Source organism: Phascolarctos cinereus, unplaced genomic scaffold, assembly GCF_003287225.1.
Source record: "Phascolarctos cinereus isolate Bilbo 61053 unplaced genomic scaffold, phaCin_HiC Scaffold_5;HRSCAF=322, whole genome shotgun sequence".
NCBI classification, from domain to species: domain Eukaryota; kingdom Metazoa; phylum Chordata; class Mammalia; order Diprotodontia; family Phascolarctidae; genus Phascolarctos; species Phascolarctos cinereus.
In genome coordinates, this window is record NW_027555958.1 from 351,827,084 (window position 1) to 351,845,120 (window position 18,037).

The following is an 18,037-nucleotide window of genomic DNA, read 5'->3' on the forward strand; positions in this document are numbered from 1 at the left end:
TGTTTCTTGTCCTTGTTCCAGTAATGCAGAAAACAGCTGCAGTAGTTCCTGATGTGACTAGAGGGTTTTATTGAACCAGCCAGTTGACTCTCTTTACTAAAATCAATTCTTTAATAAGTTTAAAAAAAAGTATAGGTTACACCTTTGTCTAGGTTACTGAAACTGAAAGATGCACATATCTCTTTCTTATCTTAATCCTCTCCTGTCTTCTCTTGTTAATTCAAGTGGGATTTTATTCTGTGGTTCCAGGGTTGGATTTAGAGTTCTAGTAGGAAAAGAATAAATTTGGGAAACTGTATAATATATGTATTGTAGCCATGCCTTAGCCCTGATATATAACCTTAATAAGGTTTTGTGAAAGCTTTGTAAAACAATACACAATCCAGGGTTTCTGTTATTTGACTTATAATGTTAGCACATTTTTTCACTAGTATTTTACGTATTTCTATAATTAATGTAGTGTCCCACATTCAGCTTTTTATATGGTAAATTCTGATCTAGGTTCAAAATATTTCCCCAGATAGTTTCTAATTAAAACCAATTGAAACTAAATTGAGGCTAACTCCAGAATAGAAGGTGTCAGATTGTGACAGATCCACAAGTCCATTTTTCATCCTGCAGACACACCAACTTTTTCGTCTACTGGAGTGTACAATAACAAAGGCAAAAAGATGTGATATTTTTCCTTAAGAATTCAATATTTTCTCTAACTAGCCTGGACCTCTTATAATCATTACCCATTTCCTTCTGTCAGCTTCCATCTCACCTTGCTATCCAAGCCAGAGGCCCTTCCTCATATCTCTTGACTTCTATATCCGCCACTTAATAAGCAGCCTCTGTTTCAAATATCCTGTCCACCCAAGTAGCAAGCAAGAAAATCATTAGCTCCTTCTGTTCAAGGAGATTACCCACCCCACAATTAATAAAAAGGTCTTGCATTTTGTATAATTAAATAATGAAGAAATGTGCGTGATAACTTATATAACTTCAAAGCCCTGATCATGTATTGATTTAACTCCTCTGCTTGTGACAAACTTTCCCATCAATATATTAATTCCTGTATCAAATGTCAACTAATTCTTTTATCATTCCAGTAAGTTTTTAGGTTATATTTATCTTTACACAAGTTGCCAAACCTGTGAAGTCATTATTCATGTGTAAGTCAAATAGTTATTTGCCTCAACTTAGAACAGGAAAGTTTAACTTTTTTTGTGCCCTGGACTCCTTTGGTCTAGTGAAGGCTGTGGATCCCTTCGCAGAATCATGTTTTTAAATTTTTTAAATGCATAGGATTACAAAGGAATTATATTGAAATAGTTAACAAAATATTTTTTTAAGTTCACTAATGCAAGGTTAAAAATTCTTGATTTAGAAGTTGATTATTGAAATGTCAGTTATTGCTATAGCTGTATATCTCTTAAAGAGCCTTTTTTTTAAAGCATCAAGTCATTATTAAAATGTCAAGTGCAAACCAGAACTAAAAATTACTGTCTTCCACTTCATGTAGACTACATTCAATGTCTTTTCAGTTTTATTTTTATGTCTTTTCTTTTGCAAGTAATTTTTTTGTATTTCCAGATTTAAGCAAGTTTTGCTAAATGAACAAATTTATTTATGAAATTTGGAGGTATATACACAAACCTAAATGTGTAAATATATTTTATTAATTGGAGTTTACTCAGTTTTCATTATGTTCATTAGTGTAAGGTTTGCCTTGCCTGAGGTTTTTTTAGCTTTGTTTACTTTGGTTTAATCTAGTGATGTTTGAAATGGATTCACTATCTCAAGACATTTATATCCCTTTTTTCTCTTGGATTCAGGTTACAGACCACCCTCCACGTTCAGTTCACACACCAACAATGAGATCAGCATATATTGGATCTGGCATCTCTGTACCTAAGGTAGTCAGTCTATTCATAAACTTCCTGTTTTCCTAAAAAATGGGAAGAGATTTCTTTTAACTTGTACAGTTTCTGTGATCTTTACTGCTGGTCTTCCTACAGTTCTGCACAGTAAAGCTCCTAGCAAACCTATTCAGACTGTCCTTTTGAAACAGAACAATTTCATATACATAAATTATAGGAAAGAATGGATTAAAGAGTTGCTTGTTTCCTGTTTTTTTGAAGTTGTTTTAAAGTGTCTTAGACTTCCACATGCTGTAGTAGAGACTAATGCTAGTTTAAGTTTATCTCCCTTGACCCTATGGTAATAAACACTGCTAGCAGTAAAAAGATATGCATTTCACTGAAAATTTGTGGTAGATTATTCTTTTTTCATTCTATTCAATATAGCTGTGTTTGGCTGTTTAATGTAAGAGAGAGAGAAGGACTTGGTCATTTCAAATAACCACAAAGAAATTCAGCAATGAAATCATTTGCAAAATTTTGAAGTTTCAGAAGAGAAAGCAAGAAGTGATTTCTTACTCTGGAATGTTCTATTGATCTAATCTTACCTATTTACTCTTACTCACAGAAAATCTAAAGCCCAAGAGTACCTAAAATAGAAGAAGGATTCTTCTTTCTGACCTTCTTGATTTTGGAAGTTTCAGCCTCTTCTCAGAAGTACTAAAGTGCCATATAATTTTCAAACATAAATTATCCTAGCTTTAATAACCTCTGATATCATATTGTTTATAGAAGCTACTGAGCAGTAGACATGTCCTATTTTAATTTTTTGATTCCCATTCACCATTTGGCAGAAACATTAAAGATCAGCATTATGACCAAAAGGAAGGAAATAAGGAACTTGAATAATTATCTGTATGTATTTTTCTATAGCACCCACTCCCAGTGTCTAAAAATTAGGCTGTGTTATTGAATAATTGGTACAATCAACATCTTTCATTGTGTTGTGTTATTTTCTTATGTATTCAGTAAAATGAAGGAGTGTATCTTTTCCAGAAACACTAATAACTTTGAATATATTATGCACCTGCATCTTAAGAGTACTCTGCCAAAATAGTCTGAATTTTCCCCCCAACCATAGAATTCTGAATTACAGCTCTATTTTCTTAAGTAGACCTAAAAGTAATGAGTATGTGAAGTGATTTCTTGGCACTGCACAGAATTGTTTTGTAGATCAATCTTATTTATTCCTATTCCTCTACTACTTTTGTTTCAAGGACGTATCACCTTCTCATTAACAGAAGTGAAAAAAATGAAATATTTTTCTTTGGACAGATTAATTGATGGTTTTAAAGTTTTAATCAGTTTCTGATAAATATATAAATTCACTTTAAACATTGCACATGGAAAATATTTAGATAGTTGAAAGAAGTTAATTTGGTTTTCAGCAAGTTTCTTAACTTCAGATATAAACAATTATAATGTGCTTGATATGAAGGATAAAAATGAAAGGTATTTGTGATGTTAACCGGGCAAAAATATCTAAAGTTGTGTTATTCATATGATTATTATTTTCACTTTTGCTTATAAGCAAGACATAATCATGTCTTAGGTAGCCTGATATCCTTTCCACTAATTCTTTTGAATAACAGGTTATAAACTCATCTCAAACTTTGGCCCAGATATGGATTTGAATGCAGTGTGTTGTGGTGGAAAGGGCACCAAGCTGAAAGTCAGAAAAAAGAAGTTGTAATCCCTGCCTTGTCACTTCCTCACTGAGCTCACTCCTCCCTCTTGCAGCTTCCTTGTTTCTAAAACGAGCAGCTTGGACAAGGCGGTTTGAAGGATGCTTTTAGTTCCATCACCTGCAGTTTTCAGTATAAAGAGAGATATCTAGAGTGAATGACACAAGGCTAGTGCCTCTCACGGAGGCAGCTGGTGGCACAGTATGCAGAGCACCAGGCCTAGAGTCAAGAAGACCTGGATTCAAATCCGGCTTCAGACACTTGCCAAAACTGTGTGACCCTAGGCAAGTCACTTAACTGTTGTTTGCCTTAGTTTCTTCATCTGTAAAATGGGGCTGATAATATTACCACAGAGTTGTTGTGAGGGTCTAATGAGAGAATTATCTGTTTAAAAAAAAAACCCACGTAACATAGTGCCTAGCACATAATTGGTACTATATAAATATTTATCCCCTTCCCCTACCCCTTTTTTCCCACTGCCTTTCTGAAACTATCATCTGCCCCAAGATTAAAGTTTCTCTGGAAAGAAGAGGAAAGCTACACCTTCCTTACTTTTGTACTTCTTTTATTGAGGAAGAGAATAGAATTTACTTACAACCTTAATTTTGAAACTTTCAGTATTCTTTTTTAAGTTTCCAAGACCATATTAAAGAAGAATTCACAATTTTTCTGGGATACTATGAATAATATGTGACCCAGGGTATAATAAGGATAGGGACTAGACCTATGATTTCATTGATATATGAGGAACTTCCAGATGAGGAAACTCCTGCCACCAATGCAGGTTGACACTTTTTCTGCAACTTTTAGTCTTGGAGAATTACTTAGAACACTAAGTGACTTGCCCATGTAGATGAGCATGCCAAGGAGATAAACACATTTCTATATAAGATGATAATGTAAGAAAATATGCAATTACCTTATCACAAAATAACTGTCAACATATGCTTTTATCCATTTGTTTCGTAGCCGAAGGCCCACCAGTTTGTAGTAAAGTCGTTTAACACTCCTACCAAATGTAATCAGTGCACATCTCTGATGGTTGGTTTGATAAGACAGGGCTGTGCTTGTGAAGGTAAGAATGGAGAGGGGAAAAAATGGAAATTTAGATTCATATTTATAGTTGAGAATATTATTCACGCAATTTTATTCTTGTAAAATCCTGAAGATACTGATTTTTGCTTAAATCATATATTTCCTTTTTCTTTTGCAATTAAGACATTTTGGAAACATAGCAATTTGCTGAATAAATATCTGTTTTAACCTATTTGTATTACTTAGGAAAATAGAAAGATAACGCTTGGTAACTAAGAATTCTCTAAGAATTATGTTTCATTTCCTGTTAACACTAATGGGAAGAATTCATAGTTCAGAACCCACATTCCTTTGTGATGTAGAAAAAATGAAAGTTTTCCTTTAATCTTTTTAATGTACCCTTTGAGTATAATTTCACCCATGTTTAAAAGGGCAATACACATTCAGATGAACTAAGTTTTTTTCACTATACCACAAAATACTTTTATAAATGATTTTATGTTAGGGATTTTTCATTGCTTATCAAGGTCCAGTGAATAACACTTTGGCATTAGATAAAATGTATTTGCCTTAGGGTCAGCTTTTTTTCTTTTAGGAATATCTCTGAAATTATAACAGAATTCAGTAAAAGAAAAATTATCCATTTCATAATATTATAAAGTACATTTCAGACAACTATAACAACTCTTTTTATTTAGATGTTACCTACACATTGTAGTGATATTGACACAACATAGCCACAATAATTGTTACTAACTGACATTTTAAACTGTTCCAATTCAGAGAAATTATGACCTAAGCTTTTACTTATAATATTCAGTCAATTAACAAATATTTATTAAGGACTTGCCATGTACTCAGTCTTTCACAACTCTATACATTGTACTTTACTGAAAAGGATGCTGCCAGACTAGAAATTATCTATTAAGCTCAGTGTGGTAATACATGCGTTTGTAAGTCTAACTACTGAGAGGGTGAGGCTGGTGGCTATCTTGAGCTCATGAGTTCTGAGCTACAATGGGCAGTGCTGACTGAATATTAGCACTAAGTTCAGTATTGATATGGTGGGCACCCAGGAGCCAGGAGGCCACCAGGTTCACTGAGGAGGAGCATACCTGCCCAAGTTGGAGACAGAGCAGATCAAAATTGCTCTGCCAATCAGTAGTAGGATCAAGCCCATGAGTAGCCCCTGTACTTCTAGCCTGGGCAAAATGGAAGACCCAGAATTAAAAACAAAAAAGGAATGAACATTTAAAAACCTTAGCCAAGTTTGGGGTGTATTGTGTTCCCACTATCTGTGGTAAAGAGTTCAGAATACTGGATTATTTAAAAATAATGTTCATTTTTGTAGTTATTGTTTATTCTTCATATTTAGTTCACAGTGAGACACAAGAGGATTCTCTTTGTGTATCTTCTTTCTTTCATTCTAAATTAATTTCTAGGAGAGCTCTGCTTTAGGACACATTTTTAGATAGAGTAAATTACCTAAGATGTTACAGATGACAAAACTGCATCACTGATTTTTATGTTAAATTCATTCTTGACATATATATTTCTGTGATGGTGGCATTTGTATCTCTGTGAAGGAATGGTTGTTTTTTTTCTTTTTCCTAAATGCATCAAGCAAGAATAGGACATATAAATCTGTAGTTTACATGACAGGGGGTCATTTTAGATTTTAGCTTTTTAAAATATATGCTAGTCAGTCACTTTAATCAGATGTGCAACAAATATCATTATAATACCAGCAGTTGTTATCACCAACTTCTAATAAATTATATTCAATTTCTTACTAATAAACAAACATACCATTTTTAGAAAACCGTTAATTAACCAATCATTAAAAATGATCAAGCTAAAACAGATATGAGAATGTACTTAGGACGTTGTCTTGCATATACTAGGAATGTAGTAGATATTTGCTGGTTAAATTATTAAGTGAATTATCACAAAAATAATGTCTTTGTTTTGGTCCTCTAAGTATGTGGATTCTCATGTCATGTTACCTGTGCGGACAAAGCTCCAGCATTTTGTCCAATTCCTCCTGAACAAACAAAAGCCCCTCTGGGAATAGACCCACAAAAAGGAGTTGGAACAGCATATGAAGGCCATGTTAGGGTAAGTGTCATTGGTATGGGTTACGCATGTTATTATGCCATTTTATTAATCAATTAAAATTAATGTCAAATTCTACCACTTTTTATTAAAAATACTTTTCAGAGATATCAGGTGGCCCAAACTGACAATTGAGTTTCTAGGTTTATCCTCCAGAGCAAACATATGAAAGGGTAAAGTAATACTGTTGATTACCTGATACTGAATATGTCTTATTCAGTATTTTAATAGCTTATCTTTTTCGTGTTTTATTCTTTTCATTTGTTTCTGTTACCAATATGAAAAAAGGCAAAACTGGGGCAGCTAGGTAGCACAGTGGATAAAGCACCAGCCCTGGAGTCAGAAGGACCTGAGTTCAAATCTGGCCTCAGACACTTGACGCTTAACTAGCTGTGTGACCCTGGGCAAGTCACTTAACCTTACTTGTCTCTCACAAAAACAAAAAATAAGAAGAAGCAAAATTATAGCTAGCAATATATTCCCCTGAGACAATCAACATGAAGAAGGGGCAGGGCAGGGCTCACCTCAGTGTTACCTGTGAGGAGAAAATATACCTCAGGCAGGGATTGGTAAATTGGCTTCTGGTAGGAGGAAGTAGACCATGAAGATATCCCAAAATTTCTACTGTATTGATAGTTGGCCACTTGGAAAAAGTGTGCTGCCAATACAGAGTATGGAGCTGGGCACAGGAGAAAAGAAGGCCAGTGATAGGGTGGTACAAAAAGGAAGCTTCCTGCAGTAATCCCGGATAGAACTAGGCAGGAGAAGCAGCACCCTCCAGGAGGGTGCTATTAGAGCTCTCTAAATTCCATGTCCTAGTAACAGCTCTACTGAAAGGTGATAGTGAATCTTTAGTATCTTTGTATTTTAATATACTTGATGACTCTGTTTCATATTTTCATTTTCTTTTTTTTTTTTAAATCAAAATTAAAGGTCCCCAAACCAGCTGGAGTGAAGAAAGGTTGGCAGCGAGCATTGGCTGTGGTTTGTGACTTCAAACTCTTCCTATATGATATAGCTGAAGGAAAAGCATCCCAACCCAGTGTGGTAGTCAGTCAAGTGATTGATATGAGGTAAGTTTAGAAGGTCAAAGAATTTTTCATCAAAATAAAATAGGAACGCAGAGTTATTACTTAATAAGATTCACTGATCACTTTCTATTTATATTTTTAGTTATAGATTTTTGTCTAAGCTCTGCTTTGGCTATAACTTATAAATTTTTAATATGCTGATTCATTCTTAGCATTTTTTTAAGACAATATGGTATTGTGGAAAATATGCATGATGTAAAGTCAGAAAATCTGGGTTCTATCCTTCCTCTGATATGTACTGCCTGTGTCACCTTGGACACTTAATCTCTCTGGGCCTCAGTCCCTTAATCCATAGAGAAAGGAATAGATAGAACTACAAGTTACTTTCTGGCTCTAAATCTATGATACTATGATCTTATGTAATTATTTTTTCTATGATTTGTTCATTTACCTGTTCATTCTTTAGTCTCCACATATGTCTGAAAACATTTCAGATGAAAGGGATACTTTGAAGTCCCTAACAGTTAATTTTTTTTGTCTGATGCTACCTATATTAGCAATAGGAGAAAGGAAAAGGAGGTGAAGATTTTACTTAACTGGAAGGAAAAACAAGGAAAGAATCAGATAACTGGTTAAAAGGAAGAAAAGGAATTAAAAAGTTAAGTAAATTGCCAATACTAGGGAAAAGGAAGAAAGAGAAGTTGAGGGTGACCAGAGGGTTGCATTAAAGTAGATTAACCAAATATAATGAGGCAAAGTATTGACTTTATAGAGGACGATGAAGAAGAAAATTCTAATAGAGAATATAATGAATATTAGATAAAAATGGAAGAAAATGTAAACAAGTCATATCGTTAAAAGAATGGATTAAGCAGCACAATAAAATAATAGAATGACAGATTGGATAAGAAATCAAAATCCAAAAAAATTATAGGTAACACACCTAAAAAGCAAAGACATATTCAAAATAAAAATGAGGAGCTAGAAATAATGCATTTACTATGCATCAGGTGAAATAGAAAAGGCTAGACTTGGAATCATGTTATTAAAGCAAAAACAAAAATTCAAAACATATAGGTAAATAGGGAAACTACATTTTGCTGAAAGGAACCATAAACAACAAACCAATATCAATATTAAACTTAAATGCTCAAATTCTTAGCCTATAAATTTGTAAAAATAAATAAATAATAATAATAATTGAATCCGAAGAAAACAGACAGTAATACAATAATAGCAGAACATTAATGTCCTCTCAGACATAAACAGAAAAAAACATAATAATCAGTTCAATGAGCACATAGACCCAAATGAAGACTTAACAATGAAATCATAAGTAATGAATGGGTCAAAGAACAAAATGTAGAAACAGTAATTATGTGAAAGGAAATTATAGTGATGAAATTATATGCCTCAAGTTCTGCTATGCTGCTAAAACAGTCCTCAGGGAAATAATTATATCCCTAAAACATACCTTAACAGAGTAGAAATGATTAATGAACTTAATATCCATTAGAAAAAAAATCAAAAGTTAAACCAAATGAACAAAATCAAAATAAATACGGAAGAGAAGTTATTTAAAATTAGAGGAGAAATGGATAAGTTGGAAACCAAAAGAAAGAGTATGAAAATAATAAAACTAACCATTGATTCTTTGAAAAAACTGACAAAATTAATAAACCTTTAGCCAACCTGATTAAAGAGGACAGAAAATCAATAAAATAGCAAATGATCAACATGAAATCGCAAATCGGGAAGAAATAAAAAATAATTACAACCTCCTATGCACAGTTGTAGTTTATGCTAACAAAACTGAAAGCATAAAAGAAATACAGAGATACCTTTAAAAATATAAATTACTCAACCTAACAAAAGACCAAATAGAGATCTTATATGATCTCTTCTCAGACAAGAAAACAGAAATCACTATAAAGGAACTACCAAACAAAAAAATTCCTGTTCCCAGATAGATTGACAGTAGAATTCTATCAAATTTTTAAAGAAAAAATTAGTACTAACGCTATGCAAATTATTCACAAAAATTGAAAAAGAAAATACTGTACCAGACTCCTTTTATTAGACCACATAGTCCCAATATCTAAACCAGGAAAGAATAAAGCACAGAACTATAGAACAATATTATTAATGAATGTGAATTCAAAAATTTAAAATAAAATCTTCTCAAACAAGCTACAGCAATTTATCCAAGGAATTACTCATTATGAACAAATTAGATTAATACCAGACATGCAAAGATAATTCTTCAGTAGGAAAGCAGCAAACAAAATTAATCGTATTAAAAATAAAAGTATTCAAAACCACATGATTATCTCAATAGATGCCAGAAAAACTTGTGACATTGTTGTTGTTGTTGTTAAGTCGTGTTTAACTGTTTGTGACCCCGTGACAAAGCACAACTTTAATTTATGCTAAAAACACAAGATACAGACACAGAGAATTTGTAAAATACCACAAGAAGTATTTGTCTAAAATGAAAAGTAAGTATCATATGCAATGGGGATGTACGATAAAGTTTCTCAGTAAAATCTTAAAAAATAAAGCAAGGCTGTCTACTCTCCTTGCTATTATTTGATATAATTCTAGAAATGTTAGCAATAAGACAAGAGAAAGAAATTAAAGTCATTAAAATAGGTTAAGAGGAGATAAAACTATTTAATGATGATATGACATTTCACTGAGAAAATCCTAGGAAATCAGCAAAAATACTGAGACAGTAGCTTATAAAATGAGCGCGTAAAAATCAATAGCCCTTCTGTTTAATAATAACAAAATTCACAAAGTAGTAAATGAAAATCTCGTTCAAAATAGGTCTAAAATATTTGGGGGTCAATCTATGAAAACACATCAAATACTTGAATACATCCCATTACACAGTGATTTTTAAAGGAATAAAGAACAATTTAAGGAACTTGGAGGAGTGTTCAAGTGCCCTCGACTCAGTCATGCCTATATAAGAAAAAAGACATACTACCAGAGTTAATTCATAGGTTTAATGTTTTTTCAATCTAATTATATAAATAAAGTAATAACATTCATTTGGAGAAACAAAAGTTCTATAATATCAAGGGAAATAATGAAAAAGGTAGGTATAGAGGGGAAATAGCACTTTGAGACCTCAAACTGTATTATAAAGCTATAGCCATCAAAATCATTGGATATTGGTTAAAAAATAGAGAAGTAGTTCATAGGAACAAACTAGACAAGGTAGAATCAAAAACAATAGAACTCAATAATCTCATTTCCAATAATCGGAAAACATAAATTACTTAGGAAATAATATGAACAGGCAGTTTTTCTATGAAGAAATCAAAACTATACATAGTCATATAAAAATGCTCTAAATCATTATTGATTAGAGGAAATGCATATTCAAACAACTTTGAGATATCATCTTTCACTTACCAAATTGGCTAAAATAATACCCTTCAGTTGGGGAACGGCTAAACAAGTTGTGGTATATGATTATGATGGAATCTGCCTGTGATATAAGAAAGGCTGAGCTGATTGATTTTAGAAAAACATGGAAAGACTTGTACCTGTGAAGGAAGATGCTATCTACTTCCAGAGAAAGAACTGATAAGTAGAAATATATATGTATACGTATATACAGATTCGTGTTTGATTGTAGCCTTCTCTAGGGTGGATTGGGGAGGGAAGAAAAAATTTAAAAAAAGTTCAGAGCAGAGAACAAACAAAAACTTAGAAGAAAGCACAGAAAAGTTGGGTAGCTTTGAAAACAATGTGTAGGACTTACTACATAGTTTTTTTAAAAAAAGTAGTCTGAAATGGAAATTTATAGTTTTATATTAAATTCTCTCTTTATGTTCTGCTGTGTACATGGAAATGTTCTTTTTTTTCTTATTTTATATTTTTTAAAAAAGAAAAAAATTAGTCATAAGATGGAATGGCTCATGAGGAGTGAGACAGATACTCAGAAAAATCTTGGTAATATAAAAACAAACATATTAACAAAAATGTGTTTTAAAATAACGGAGCATATTCAGGCACATTGTTCTCACTAAAAGTGTCCTAACTAAAAATATTTTTAGGAGAGCGAAAAAGTTTTTTGTATCATTAATAAAATATATTCACAAAAGAAAAAGACATTGTATAATGGTTTCAGATATTATTAGATCTTGAAGATCATATTGTAGAACAATTCCAATCTGAAATGTAGCCAAAATATATATATATATATATATATATATATATATATATATATATAGAGAGAGAGAGAGAGAGAGAGAGAGAGAGAGAGAGAGAGAGAGATATTCAATAAAATCTCATTAAGAGATGTTTGTCTTATATTTTAAATCTTTTTGGTACATAATATGCAGTCTGTCCTTCCTATCTGTTCGGACCAAAGGAAAGTGAAATTTTTCTTAATAATGGAAAAGATTTTTTTTTAATTTAAAGGATGAATGAGAAGAGTTAAATAATTAAAACTTTTAGCTTTGGAGGATTCTCTGGTCAGGAATTGTTATTGCCTTATCCTAGAAGGTAAATTATGTTATGAAATCTATGTCTTCAAAGCTCATAGTTATTTCTGATACAGAATAATATTGTACTTCTTGCGGAATATTTTGACTGTTGCCTACCAGTTTAATTGAGAGAAAAAAATTATTTTAAAATCAGATTTGAGTGTTCTTTTCATTGTAAAATTCCATTGTTGTTGTTGGCAATGGGGGTTAAGTGACTTGCCCAGGGTCACACAGCTAGTGTCAAGTGTCTGAGGCCGGATTTGAACTAAGATCCTCCTGACTCCAAGGCCGGAGCTCTATCCACTGCGCCACCTAGCTGCCCCTTAAAATTCAGTTTTGAGGGCTGCTACTTGTATTTATCTGGATATTCATATAAATAAATAAACAATAACTAAAATTTAAAATAAAATAAGAAGAAGCAGTAACTCATTTTAACTGTTTTGCTTTTTTCAGGGATGAAGAGTTTTCCGTGAGTTCAGTTTTGGCATCTGATGTTATTCATGCAAGCCGAAAGGATATCCCCTGTATTTTTAGGGTAAGTGTATATGCTAGAATTTATTCTCCGAAGTCTAAATTTTTCACCTAAATATATATTGATATGTCTATATCTAGATTGTAAGCTTCCAAAGAACAGAGGTGAGGCTATGGTAGTGAACATGAGAGAAGGCTGAGATGCTCAACTCCTATTTTTCTTCTGTTTTCTCTTTCAAAAAGAGTGATCTTTGGGCTAGAAAGGACAAATCGAAAATTGTCAATAAGAGTTGTTAACCATGGTAAGTAGGAAAGTAGTAAGAGAACTCCTAGCTGTATTTGATTAGTTTAAGCAACCATTTCTGAAAGAATTATATTCCAGGATACTGAAAATATTGGCAGATGTAATTTCTAAACCAGCATCAGTGAGTTTTGAGAGGTCATAAGAATCAGAGAGCTATTCGGAGATTGAAAGATGGCAAACATCCTCCTAAAAGGAAAGAAAATGGACTCTGCAAACTATTGGCCCATGAGCTTGACTTTATCCCTACCAGAATATTAAAACATGGTGTTCTTTAAATTTGGTTCAAAAATCCAATTCCATATATATCAGTAAGTCAAGTCAACAGATTGTCTATTAAGTGCTTATTCTGTGTCAGGCACTGAATACAATAACTCCTTGAGATGTAAATACAAGCCAAAAAGAAATAGTCTTTACCCTCAAGAAGCTTACATTCTAATGGAGGAAATCAACACACAAAAAAGAACATGGAAATTCTATGTGGGGTTGTGGTGGTGAATTCCAGTCAGTGCGAAGCAAAGTTTGGAGGGGAATGAAGGGTTTACCTGGGCCATTGCTCAAAATAGAATTTTTCAGGAAGTTCTCATCAATGAGAAAGATGGACCACAGGTAAGAAGTGGGAAGAGGGAATAGGTTTTTCTAGGGTACGAAGACGTAGATATGTTTGACTAGATCACAACTTGTCTGGAAAAAATTGTAAAGTTTTAACAGATCACAAGATCAATATGATTCAGTGGTGTGATACAGTAACCGAAATAGATGCAATCATAGATTGCATTAAGGAAGGTATGGAGTCCAAGACTAGGGAGGTGATAGTGCTGTCCTTGTCAAACCAAGTTTGGAGTATAGTATCCTACATTTTAGGAAGGATATTAATGAACCAGAGAATGTCCTGAAGAAAGTAACTAGAATGATGTGAAGACCTCAAGATCATGCCTTCTAATAATCACATGTTGGAACTAATCAGTAAACATTTATAAAGCATGGACTATATATATGCCAGGGACTGTACTAAGCTCTGGGGATACAAAAAGAGACAAAAAACAGTCACTGCCCCCAAGGAGCTCACAGTCTCACAGGGGAGACAACATGCAAACAAATATATATATACAAAGCAAATTAATATACAGGATGAATAGGAAGTAATTAACAGAAGAAAGGCTTCCAGCAAAAGAAGGCATTTTAGGTGGGAGGTCTGTAGGCAGAGCAGAGGAGGGAGAGCCTGCCAGGCATGGAGGACAGTCAGAGAAAATACGTAGAGTAGAGAGAGTGTGTGTTTTGTTCATGGAATAGCCAGGAGGCTGTTGTCACTGGATTGAAGAAAGGAAGTAAGGTATGAGAAGATTGGAAAGGTTGGAGGGGCCTAGGTACAAAGGGTTTTGAATGCCATTCTGCCAAAACAGAACATTTTGTATTTGATCCTAGAAGTAAGAGGGAGCTATTGGAATTTATTAAGTAGGGGGTGAGAATGGAAGGCAAAGTGAACATTTGTAGGTATCTTCAAGTATTTGAAGAGCATAGCATTCATTTAATTAACACTTACAAAGTGACCAGCACAGTACTTAACCCTAGGGATACAAGGAAAGGTCAGAACGGGGGTCCTTGTCCTCAAGGAGTTCACAGTTTAACAAGGAAGACACATGTGCATAACTCTGTAAGTATAACATCTATACATTAAAAATGGGAGGTAATCTCTAGGGGAAGAGCTGGCGGGGGGGGAAGACTGTTGAAGATGGAGATGGCAGAGGCCTGCTGCCGAAGGTGGGAAATGAGCTGAGTCTGGAAGGAAGCCAGGAAGTAGAGGTGAAGAGGAAGAACATTCCGTGTGGGGGGACAGTGTCTTTTTCACCTGGACACTCATGCAAAGTAATCTCACTTTCATTTTAATCTAAAATATCAGTGTACAACAGTCAGAAAATGTATCTTTCTGAACATTTCTGATGCATTTTTTAACAAACTACATTTAGTTTCCAGCATACATATAGTATATTGTTTAGTGAGAATATCCAAATATGTTAATGACAGGAAAAAGCAATTTAATGCTAGCATTTTGCAAAGTCTCTCACATTTGCTTTTGGCATGGATTCTCAGGCTGATAATAAGTTATTCTGTTAATGAGAAACTACTTAACTGTGTTGGCAATGTCAATTAAAAAACCATTTTAAAGGCTGTCACTTGTGCTCTTTTTTGATATGTCAGAAACTAAGCTAGAATAAAAATACTTGTTTCCTAATGTATTAAAGATCTATAATTTTTTTTTTAGGTAACAGCTTCTCAGCTTTCAGCATCAAGTAACAAATGTTCAGTCCTGATGTTAGCAGATAGTGAGAATGAGAAGAGCAAATGGGTGTGCTTACTGAATGAACTGCACAGGATTTTGAAGAAGAATAAACTTAAAGACCGTTCAGTCTACATCCCTAAAGAGGCCTATGACAGCACTCTTCCCCTCATTAAAACAACCCAAGCAGCAGCCATCATAGGTGGGAATTGTCTGATCAACACTGAATCCTTTTTCTGTCAGTGAAAATACTTTGCTTACAAAACTTGTCAAGCCGTACAGCAGTATCATGGGCAGTGATGACGCTGATCTTTTTCTGTAGTTTTCATTTCTAATCATATGTGTATGAAGCATTTACTTTCTCATATACCTCATACTTAGACTCTTTAGTTACCTTGCTTAACTAGGTCTGGAAGTTCAGTGGATCCTCAGACACTTGCACAACCCCAGGCAAATCACTTAACCCCTTTTAGTCTGTTTCTTTAGCTGTAAAATGGGAATAAAAATAGCATCTAACTTACTGGGTTGTTTGGAGGATCAAATGAGATCATATAAATGAAGTGCTTTGTAAATCTTGAAACTCCATATAAATGCTAGATGTTATTATCATCTATCCAGTCTAAATCGGCTAGGTAAAATTGGTTCTAAATTGCCCTGTAGAACTGTATCAAGTTCTTCCTTTCACATTATGTCCTCATTAAGCTAAAAAATGGAATTGAAACTCAGATCTCTCTATTTTTTCTGATTATAAATATTATTATAGCTGGCATGGAAGCTTATCTTTGTTTTAGTTCCCACTTGTTTGAAAAAGTATTGATAAAGATTGTTTAGCAATGATCAGGCTTTTGATCTTTCAATCATTGTCTTTTGAGATAGGTAATACTATTTTTCTTGCAAGGAAAATGAATTGTATAAATGAATTATTGTAATTAATATCTTTTCTATTTTATATATTGCATCTGCAGTTCTAGTTAACCTTTATTTAAATTTCTGTCTGGCAGCTTATTACTTGTATTAGGATACTTACCTAATTTACCCTGCTGGCTTCAAGTAGCATTTACTATATGAAAATTCTTGACCTTTTTATTTGTGTGTCATAGATCATGAAAGAATAGCTCTGGGAAATGAAGAAGGGTTATTTGTTGTGCATGTCACAAAAGATGGTAAGGAAAAACTTCATTATCTTGGGATAACTTTAAACCATATGTATCAGGAAAAAGAGAAAACTAACAGTAACAAAATTTTGTCTTTTGTTTATTTTATAACTGAAATTTTACAACTCTTTTTTTTATATGTTTGCAGTTTTAAATTTTCCAATGCTCCATATTCCCTGTAGGGTCTAAAACTTCAGTTATTTTTCTTACTTTTACCATAAGTAATAATTAGAATTAAGTACTCAGGGGGCAATCTTACAGGTGATAAAGCTGGGAATACAATTTTGCTTGAATTTTTCATAATTGTATTAATGCCACCAGAAGTAACAACCATAAAAAGTGTTATTTCAGATAAATTATAAAATGTTTATATATAATTACAATGCAATGTTATATGCTTTCACATAGAACCATAATATAATGTTGTCTGTTTAAGTAATTTATTCTAATTTTAATTTGTGTAGAGATTATTCGTGTTGGTGACAATAAGAAGGTTCATCAGATTGAACTCATCCCAAATGAACAGCTCATTGCTGTGATCTCAGGACGAAACCGCCATGTGCGACTTTTCCCCATGTCTGCTTTGGATGGACGAGAGACTGAATTTTTTAAGCTGGCAGAGACTAAAGGTTGCCAAACCATAGCTTCTGGACAGGTGCGCCATGGAGCTCTTACCTGCCTGTGTGTGGCTATGAAAAGGCAAGTCCTCTGTTATGAACTAAATCAAAGCAAGACCCGTCACAAAAAGATGAAGGAGATCCAAGTCCTGGGTAATGTCCAGTGGATGTCAGTCTTCAGTGAACGACTCTGTGTGGGATTTCAATCAGGATTCCTCAGATATCCCCTGCCTGGAGAAGGCAGTCCACACAGCTTGCTCCATCCGGATGACCATACACTGTCATTTATTGCACAACAACCAACTGATGCAATCTGTGCAGTCGAGATCTCCAATAAAGAGTATCTGCTGTGTTTTAGCAGCGTTGGAATATATATTGACTGCCAGGGCAGAAGATCAAGACAGCAAGAACTGATGTGGCCTGCAGTACCATCCTCCTGCTGTAAGAGTTGCCTGCCTGTACCTACCTTATCTTTATTTTTCTTAACTGCCATGTTCTACCAGAATTAATAACAACTTTCAGGTGGTTTCTTTTTTAATTAGTTAAAGTTTTTCCAAAATATTTACCATGCTTCTTCAGGGACCATTAATAGTAAGTGTAATGAAATTAACTCTAGGCCAACAGAATTAATATTTAAGGCTGTAATGATATAAGTTAAAGACCTAAAATTAATATCTATATGTTGCATTGGGATAATTACTTTGGATGGACTTTGAATCCATTTTGTGGTTAGTTATCATTTGTTGTTCAGTCATTTCAGTCATGTCTGATTCTTTGTGATCCCATTTGGGATTTTCTTGGCAAGGATACTGGAGTGGTTTGCCGTTTTCTTCTCCAGCTCATTTTACAGATGAGGAAACGGAGGCAAACAGGGTTAAGTGACTTGCCCACAGTCATACAGCTGTTAATTTTCTGAGGCCGGATTTGAACTTAGGAAGATGCAT

The 18,037-nt window shown here is 33.7% G+C and overlaps 1 protein-coding gene across 6 annotated transcripts in view; it reads left to right on the forward strand.

The window, feature by feature from the left end:
- The window catches only part of CDC42BPA (CDC42 binding protein kinase alpha), a 430,427-nt gene that overhangs the window by 371,992 nt on the left and 40,398 nt on the right, over window positions 1–18,037 (forward strand). For all 6 annotated transcript variants that reach the window (XM_020982125.2, XM_020982131.2, XM_020982126.2 and 3 more), the window contains 8 exons: window positions 1,821–1,901; window positions 4,559–4,664; window positions 6,606–6,742; window positions 7,673–7,812; window positions 12,726–12,807; window positions 15,308–15,524; window positions 16,423–16,485; window positions 16,941–17,534. In XM_020982125.2, the coding sequence (XP_020837784.1) occupies window positions 1,821–1,901; window positions 4,559–4,664; window positions 6,606–6,742; window positions 7,673–7,812; window positions 12,726–12,807; window positions 15,308–15,524; window positions 16,423–16,485; window positions 16,941–17,534 (1,420 nt within the window). The remainder of the gene's footprint in view (window positions 1–1,820; window positions 1,902–4,558; window positions 4,665–6,605; window positions 6,743–7,672; window positions 7,813–12,725; window positions 12,808–15,307; window positions 15,525–16,422; window positions 16,486–16,940; window positions 17,535–18,037) is intronic.